The sequence below is a fragment of the Monodon monoceros genome, unplaced genomic scaffold (assembly GCF_005190385.1).
Source record: "Monodon monoceros isolate NGI ecotype Baffin Bay Population unplaced genomic scaffold, NGI_Narwhal_1 Super_Scaffold_18, whole genome shotgun sequence".
Classification (NCBI taxonomy): domain Eukaryota; kingdom Metazoa; phylum Chordata; class Mammalia; order Artiodactyla; family Monodontidae; genus Monodon; species Monodon monoceros.
This window is the reverse complement of record NW_021703774.1, coordinates 32,753,909-32,762,265: the sequence shown is the minus strand read 5'-3', so window position 1 is coordinate 32,762,265 and position 8,357 is coordinate 32,753,909. Positions and strand designations below refer to the sequence as shown.

The window sequence follows — 8,357 nt, the reverse complement described above, 5'->3', positions numbered from 1 at the left end:
TGGGGACTACTGTCCTGGTAAGGCCATTACAGAATGGCTTGAAAGAATTATCTGGCAAGACCTGTGGGTTGGTGCTGAGGGCCAAGATTTGATAACCAGGTTTTCCCTTCCTAAGGTGTGATGTGGGAGGGACCACTCACGTGTTTGCCTTTCCACTTTTGTCTGTGGCTGTGTGTCCGCATAACTGTGCATTTTCTGTCAGTTTCTCCGTGGATATGAGCATTTCCGGGTGGAGGGTGAGGTGATGTGTAAATTATGCACATGTGCGCAGGTCGGTGTGTACATTGGATGCACCCGTGACAGGTCTGCGTGTGTCACACCCACATAACTTGTTTCTATTAGGTTAAACCATTTGATAATACCTCCCCCAAAGCAAAGTCGACTATTGAGCCGGGCTGTCACGAACTGGGTCTGTGTACTGTAGATAAACTGGGTAATTGGACTCTCTGCCTCCTCATCCAAAACAAACACTCACAAACCGCCCACCCCCACGCTGGAGGGAGTCTAGTCCCCGTCATCTGGGTACTTGGCTCTAGTGCCCCGCTTTCCCTGAACAGTGGGCAAGGTGAGCGTCTCCCGCCGGGCCCTTTCCCTCCCCCGCAGGCCGGGCGCAGCCAGGGCTTCTGTAAAGAGGTCAGGGCTCGCTTCGCCGCGGGGCGCACGCGGGTTCCTGCACAGGTGTGGCGGCTGATGGTGGGGATGTGCGTGGAGCCGGCTCGCCGGCCTCCCCCCAACCCCCACCCTCCGGCGGCGTTTCCGCTTCTCCTTCCTGCTGCTCATTTATTCTCCTCTTCTGGGTGTGTGACAGCGGTGTGCGGACCGAGGAAGGACAGAGCGCCCTCTCCCCTGCTCCCCGCGCCGCTCTCGGGTAATGCGCTGCCTGCGCCTCGCCGCCGCACTGTGTAAGTGGCGCGGGGGCAGGGACGGGAGTTGGCGGGGAGGGAGAGCCGGGGGAGGCAGGCGGCGGCGCCGAAAGGTGTTAACTCCTTGCTTCGCTGGGAGGCAGCCTGGCACCCTGAACCCCGGAACGCCTCCGGCCCCCCACGCGTTCCGCGGGTTTCCGACCAGCTGGCTGGGAGCGGCGGGGGACGAAGCGGTGCGGGTTTGATGCCGCCGCGGGGTGGCGCCCTCGCCGCCGCGTCTTCCCTTGAAAGTTGGCGGGGGGCTGGGAGCCCGCTCGCCCGCCCACGCCAGGAGGCCAGGGCGCCGGGCCCGGCTGCCCTTGATTCGCCCCATTCCTCCCGCAGGGCCGGGCTCGGACGCCTCCGGACAGCTGAGTCTCGAGGGACGGTGAAGCGCTGGCCGGCGTCGGGGCCCTTGCTGGGGGTCGGGCGGGAGCAGGCGAACCGGAGCGAGATGGAGGCGGCGAGAGAGGGCGCGGAGTAGCCGGCGGACCCCCGGGCTCGCACCTCCCACGGCAATCCGCGGGGGCGCGGCGGGCGGGGTCCCCGGGACTGCCATGGCGGTGCCCAACGTCAAGGACTTCCAGTGGAAGCGCCTGGCGCCACTGCCCAGCCGCCGGGTCTACTGCTCCCTGCTGGAAACCGGGGGGCAGGTGTATGCCATCGGGGGATGTGACGACAACGGCGTCCCCGTGGACTGCTTTGAGGTCTACTCCCCCGAGGCCGACCAGTGGACCGACCTGCGCCCCCTGCCCACAGCCCGGGCCGGGGTGGCTGTCACCGCCCTGGGGAAGCGGATCATGGTGATCGGGGGTGTGGGCACCAGTCAGCTGCCTCTGAAGGTCGTGGAGATGTACAACATCGATGAAGGCAAGTGGAAGAAGAGAAGCATGCTGCGCGAGGCCGCCATGGGCATTTCTGTCACGGCCAAAGGCGAGTGGGGCCAAGGCTGAGGGTGGGCAGAGAGAAGGGAGTGGGGCGCCACGGGGAAAGGGATGGAAGCCAACACTGAGTTGGAGGCCACTGTCACATTCCTGATCCCCAGTTGATCTTTACAATGGACACTGAAACTAGAGACCCGCTGGCCTTATTTTACAGATGGGAAAATTGAGACAATTTTGTCTAGTAAATCAATATGATGCCAGAGCTCCACTCCACCCCACCAGGTTCCTCCCAGCAAACTGGGCAGGCCGGGCCAGAGGGGAGAGCCAAAGGGGGTTAGTGCAATGTCCCTGTACATCCCTTCATTCAGCAGAATGATCGGGCCTTCCACCCACAGCACCAAATCCCCTGAAATCTTCCTTGCAAGTGCCACCACCTCCAGACACATATTTGGGGCCCTGGGGGATGTTCATGCCATCCTCGTACCATCACTAGGCCCCACTGGGAGGGCTTTGGGACCTGATTCCAGGACCTTCTCACCACCATCTGCCTCCTGATCTCAGAGACACTGATGAGTGGACGCCATAATGTTCCTGAGGGTCGTGCTTCTGGGGCATCTTGCCCAGGTTCACTAGGTTCTCAGGGCATGCCTGTGCTGATCACGTAGCTTTGATTCTCATTTCGCTTTTTCCAAGCCCATCATTTCTTTCTTTTCAGGCCTGGTACAGCCCAGAGCACAGAGGAGGCTCTGAAAGCTCTTTTGCTAAAACACACAGGGTTTTATGGAAAATGGCCCAGCAGGAGTTAGGAGACCCCAAGTTCAGATCAGACAGGCTTAGTGGGATGCAACCTTCTCTCCTTCTCTTGCAAAACCATTTCAGCTGCCTGTCAGGTCTACTGTAGATCAGAAACCAGTGTTTCTTGAGTACCTGCTCTGTCCCTGGCACAGTTCTAGGTCCCAGGGAGGAAGGAAAGAGGCAGAAGATCTGATCCCTGCCTTTAGGAGCCCAGGTCTTACCAATGAAGGTCAGAGAGAGAAACTCTAACTCAAAATCCCTGAGGGCAGAGTAGCCAATGGGGCCTCCTGAACTCCCAGTAAGAAAGATGGAAGGCGTGGAGGCCCATGGGGAAATAGAGAGGGAAAGGGTAGTCCTTTATCCGCAGATCTCAATAAGTGGGGCTGAAAGATTAAGAACCAACATTTATTGAGTCCTTACCATAGGTACCTTATAGGTATGAACCCCTTTGACCCTCACAACCTGTCTGATAAGTTAAGTGCTATTACTATCTTCATTTTAGAGAGAAGCAATGTGAGGCCCAGAGAGGTTAAGTAACTTGCCCAAGGTTACGCAGCCAGCAGGTGATGGTCGAGTCTGTGCTCTTAACTATGGCATTGAATGGGTTCAACAGTTAGTTTACTAAGAATTTACATGCTTTCTAGCAGATGCTGGGGCCACAGATTAACAAATCTCAAGAACCTAACAATCTATTGAAAGAAGCGTACAAAGGTTATTTCAGTAACGTGTGGCAAGTAGGGTGATGCAGGTGCCACAGGAGGTCCTGAGCCGCCGCTCTCAGCCCAGCCTTGCAATCCAGGGACACCCAGGTGACTCTGAAAGGATGAGTAAGAATTGGGTGCAGGAATGGTAGTGTGGGTTCTCAGCTGGAGGTGTGTGGGTGAAAACAGGAATAGAAGAGGCGGAGTTTGTGTAAGGTAAATTTCTCATTAGCAGGCCCCATCTCCCAGCCACAGGCTAGGGTTGGGATTTGTTTTCCCTCTCTTTAGTAAGATTGGAAAGTAGAAAGAAGTAGTACTCATCCCTGCAATCCCCTTGAAGAATGAAAGTCTCATAGAGCCAGAAGCAGTGAGGACTGGCTACTAGGAGACAGAATCCTGGGCAGGGGTGAGTCCCTGGGAAAAAGAGGGCCCTGGGGGTAGGGCTGTGTCCTTAACAGGCTGCGTGAGGTACTGGGGTGAGGCCCAGGGAAACATGGAGGCGTTGCCCATCCTCTCTGCTGCACTGTGTCACCTGCAGCCAAGAGCAGTAGAGAGCGGGGGGGGGGGAACTCACTTCTCTGGGCAGGGCTTCTCATAGGGGCCAGTTTTCTCTCCTCCAAAGCCTCTCCCTCATTCACCCCTAGCCCATTCAGTGCAGGGTGCCTCCTGGAGCCCAGAGCTTTCCTGTGCATGAAGGAGGATAGCCTTCACCTATCCGGACAAAGAAAGAGATGGCAGCAGGCCAGTGTCCCACAAGGCCAATGACACCAGGGCTGACCTCATTTCCAAAGGCTCCTGCTAGGTCTAGAGAGTTCTGATCCGGGAGTTCCTGAGGAAGAGGCCACTATTGGAGGGTATCAGAGGAATACCCCTTCTCTTTGGCATCCCTCTGGCTGCCCAGGAAGGAGGAGAATGGAGGGGATAAGACCTGCAAAGGGTTGTCCAGGCCTAGACTCCACTGCAGTATACCTCTGTGAAAGCCTTAGTATTTCGGGTTTAACCAAGGGCCAGCCACCAAGGAAGGCTAAGGCATGTAGGCCTGACATGGCTTCAAGAAGACCCAGGCTTGACTGTGGCAGGAACTTTTAATGGTGCCACCAACCCATTCTCGGGCAGAGCGGTGGTTGGGACCTAGCCGGGCTTCAGTGCTTGTATTCCAGGGGTTAACAGAGCCTGGCCGTGGTAGGAGCTGAGTACGATGGGCCTGTCTCATAGTGTCTGCTGTATGGCCTTTCTCCTTAGATTACCGAGTGTACGCGGCAGGCGGGATGGGCCTGGACCTCCGTCCACACAACCACCTCCAACACTATGACATGCTCAAGGACATGTGGGTGTCTCTAGCACCCATGCCCACCCCGAGATATGCTGCCACCTCATTCTTCCGAGGTTCCAAGATCTATGTGCTGGGTAAGGACAGGTTGTCTGGCCCATGTCTGGCCCTTCTTCCCTCCCCCGGGTCAGTTCCTGTTGGAAGCAGTGCCTGTGTGCTGAGCATCTCCGGGGCACTGGGGGTTAATCATGCTGCCCCACCCCTCAGGGAGCTTCCTATATGATCTGATAACAGTCAGAAGGGGAAACCCAGCCCCAGTCCTCAGAGACTTACTCTTCTGCCCAACCTTCGCCCTACTCTGGCCTCCAGGGGGACGACAGTCCAAGTACGCGGTCAACGCCTTCGAGGTCTTTGACATCGAGACTCGCTCCTGGACCAAGTTCCCCAACATTCCCTGCAAGCGGGCCTTCTCCAGCTTTGTGACCTTAGACGACCACTTGTACAGCCTGGGTGGCCTGCGGCAGGGTCGGCTCTACCAGCAGCCCAAGTTCCTCCGGACGATGGACGTGTTCGACATGGAACAGGGTAAGCTGGGCACCAGCCCCCGGCTGCGCATCTCCCTTCTGGCTGAATCCCCCGCCTTACCCCCATTCCATCCATCCACCCAGGCTCACTTACCCAGCTGGGTGAGCCTTTCAGAGTCTGAACACCCTTCTCCATTCAGGGCTACTCTTGGGATCAAGTTCTTTCATCTGTACTGGGTTCCCTTTGATTGATTAGTTGTTTTTATCAAAGCCTTTTCCACCTATTGTCCATTCTTACAACATCCAGCCAGGGCCAGGTGAGGAAGGGCTTTTTCCTGTTTTTTACTCGTGGAAAAACAGAAGGATCCTGACTCTGACGCTCTCTGCCTCTAGTCAGCCTCCTTTCCAGCTTAAAGCCCGTGAGAACAGAGGTAGAACAAGGTGATTTGTCATAAGAGATTATGGTTCCTTGGATTACAGCAAGCATGGGAGAGGGCAGAGTATCATTTCAAACAGCAGGAGACATTGTGTATGCGCTGAGCACACAGGGTGGATGGAGTGGAGATGCTGCCTAGGGTGAGAGCAGTTTGGGACTCATGTGTATTTGGAGGGGCGGGTGGTCAGCATCTAATTCTCTCTGTGTATCTCCTGCCATCACCCATGGCCTATAGGGGGATGGCTGAAGATGGAGCGCTCATTCTTCCTTAAGAAGCGGCGGGCAGACTTTGTGGCCGGCTCTCTGAGTGGACGGGTCATAGTGGCTGGAGGACTTGGTAAGGATAGAGCTTCCGGGCTGGCACTGTGGTCTGGTGCTTGGTGGATTCTAGGCAATCTGCATGAGCAGGAGAGGGTGCTGGCTCCTTGCACACCACCTGCCTACTGCTTTATTCCAAAGAATTTCAAAGCACTCCCCTCCTCCCAGCCTAGATGTCGTGTCTCCATGGATGGGCCTCAGTTGCGGTCTATCTGTCCCCTTACACAGGAGAAACTGAGGCCCAGAGAGCATAAGGGACATACTGATAACCATGTGACACAGGCTTGCCAAGCACAGGTCCCTGGGCCCCTGTCCAGGAATGACTGGAGGTGAAAGTGTGGCAGGGATTGGCCTTGGTCCTCTTTCTCTTCTCCCTGGATACCCAGCTCTGTCATGGAGTAGAAAAGCAGTGTGATCAAATCAGTTATTCTAATGAATTCAGGATTTGCTGTATAAGACCTCCCAGAGATTAGGGTATTTTGAAGGCAGGACCCCAGCATCAACAGGGGAGAGACAGATGGGCAGCAGAGCTTCCAGGAACCCAGAGTTTACTCAGTGTGGACAGACACCCTGTTTACCCACACAGGAAAGCAGCTTGATGTAAGCTAGACCATGTGAGCAGCTTTCTCAGTAAAGGGCAGAAGAGAGGCAGTAGTGTCTAGAAACTTCTGGTAAACGCAGCGGTGGGGAAAGAAAGTTACTCTTGAGATGAAAAGACAGAGAAGGCAGGAAGGACAAAGCAGCTGTTTGACAAAAGGGTGGGGAAGGAGCAATTCTGTAGCCAAGGAAGTTGAGGTTGATTGGCTTCTGCTTGTGGTTCCGGGGGGGGGGGGAGCAAGATGGGGGGACTTTCCCGGGGCAGATTGGTGACTGGACTCCTTTGTAAGGTCCGGTTCCCTTGGCACTTTCAGGGAACCAACCCACTGTCCTGGAGACGGCAGAGGCGTTCCACCCGGGGAAGAACAAGTGGGAGGTCCTCCCCGCCATGCCCACACCCCGCTGTGCCTGCTCCAGCATCGTTGTCAAGAACTGCCTCCTAGCCGTGGGGGGCGTCAACCAGGGTCTGAGCGATGCGGTGGAAGCCCTATGTGTCTCTGACTCCTAGCTGGCTCTGGGCCCAGCCACCATGTCCTGGACCGGATCACCCCACTCTGGACAAGAGGAGTGATCTCATCAAAGTAGTTTGGGCTGCTTCCCCGGATGCCAGCTCCTGTCAGCAGCCAGTGGGGTTAGGCCATAGGGCTCTAAGTGACCTCTCCACCTCCAAACCCTACCAATCCGAGAAAATTGTAAGAAGTCTCGATGACTCTGCCATCCCCCTTCCCCTGTTGGGGCTCAGGTGACTTCTGGGGAGAGTTCTCACTTACTGCTCAGGCAGAGAAAGGTAGGTAGCAGGAGTATATGCTACCTCCCTTCCTGTGGGTTTACCTCTCCCATCTCCAGGATAGGGGGTACGCAGGGCAGTTCTGACCCAGAGGATAGCTACTTGTAGCTGTCCTTTCCCTGGATCTGCGCTAGTCTGAAGGTCTCTTGGGATGGAAGATGGAGAAGGGTTGCAGGGGTCCCAACCCCTATTCTCTCCATTGGTCTACATCCCTTCCCCCTTTGGTGGCCAACTGTGGGCCTGCCCTGGACCTCATCTACTCAGCAAGAATTGGCCCTGAGGCTGGAGGCGGCTGACTTGGAAGGGGAGTCGGGTTCACGTGCACTGGTCCAGGTCAGAAGCCCTGGCCAGGAAGGACCCATGCCTCTCGGGGTCCTGATGGGAATGTAATGACGGGAATGGAGCAGACTCCCAGCCCAGGGTCTGCTCCCCACTCTTCTCCTCACTTCATTTCTCCTTCGGTCACCCCTCCCCACCAGAGGCACCAGAGGCACCCCTCCCCTTTGTCACCGACAGCCCCAGAGTGTTTCTGTGTGAAACCTTCTTATTGACACTGTGGCATCAAAATCCACAAAGGATGGATTAATTGCACTCTGGTTAACAGCAGCAGCACAATGATTAAAATCTATATTCCTATCTTCTCTGGCACCCTGATGCAGGGGTGGGGTGGACGGTGTCTTGATATGCGGAGGGGACCGCATGAAACAGTCCCTCTGACATTCTCAGGCTAAACGGGGCCCCAAGGGACCACTTGTTCTTGGCTGTTCCTTCTGAGGTGGTTCCACCTTCAAACCACCCTGCCCTGACCAGTCACCTCACTCCTAGGAAAACAGCCCACTTCCCGTCTCCTGCACGTTGACGCCCCACAGGCGTGTTGGGAAAAGGCTGCACTCGTTGACTGACTTCTTCGTTGGGTTACATCTTGTGACTGGCCTCAGTTCATTCAGCTCCAGCTCATTTCTGTCTTGCCCACAGTAGAAAGGGAATTGCTCACTAATGTAAAAACGTGAAGGACGTGCCTCCTTTTAGCTGGTATAGCACCGCTTTCTGATTCCAAGTTATTTTTAAAAGCTGTGCTAACACGGGGGATACAAAGATGAAAAAAATACATGCCCTGGAGGGGCGGTGGGGGGGGTGGTCAGG

The 8,357-nt window shown here is 55.9% G+C and overlaps 1 protein-coding gene across 3 annotated transcripts; it reads left to right on the top strand.

The window, feature by feature from the left end:
* The first annotated feature begins 778 nt into the window (after window positions 1-778).
* KLHDC8A (kelch domain containing 8A) lies at window positions 779-8,226 on the top strand. 3 transcript variants are annotated; one of them, XM_029226895.1, is made up of 6 exons: window positions 779-902; window positions 1,248-1,835; window positions 4,525-4,689; window positions 4,922-5,137; window positions 5,748-5,849; window positions 6,742-8,226. In XM_029226895.1, exons 2-6 carry the CDS (start codon window positions 1,460-1,462, stop codon window positions 6,933-6,935), a joined length of 1,053 nt encoding a protein of 350 aa, XP_029082728.1. In that variant the 5' UTR covers window positions 779-902; window positions 1,248-1,459; the 3' UTR covers window positions 6,936-8,226. The 3 variants fall into 3 exon arrangements, with proteins under 3 accessions (XP_029082728.1, XP_029082729.1, XP_029082727.1); XM_029226896.1 differs by lacking the exon at window positions 5,748-5,849; XM_029226894.1 differs by lacking the exon at window positions 6,742-8,226 and having other exon boundaries at window positions 5,748-6,596.
* The last annotated feature ends 131 nt before the right edge of the window (window positions 8,227-8,357 follow it).

What these genes read in the sequence shown, in the direction of transcription:
- KLHDC8A (XM_029226894.1), top strand. Translation starts at nt 1,460, where the DNA reads ATGGCGGTGCCCAACGTCAAGGACTTCCAGTGGAAGCGCCTGGCGCCA. An exon ending in TTCCAAGATCTATGTGCTGG is followed by an intron (nt 4,690 to 4,921) that starts GTAAGGACAGGT and finishes TCTGGCCTCCAG; the next exon opens with GGGGACGACAGTCCAAGTAC. An exon ending in CGTGTTCGACATGGAACAGG is followed by an intron (nt 5,138 to 5,747) that starts GTAAGCTGGGCA and finishes CATGGCCTATAG; the next exon opens with GGGGATGGCTGAAGATGGAG.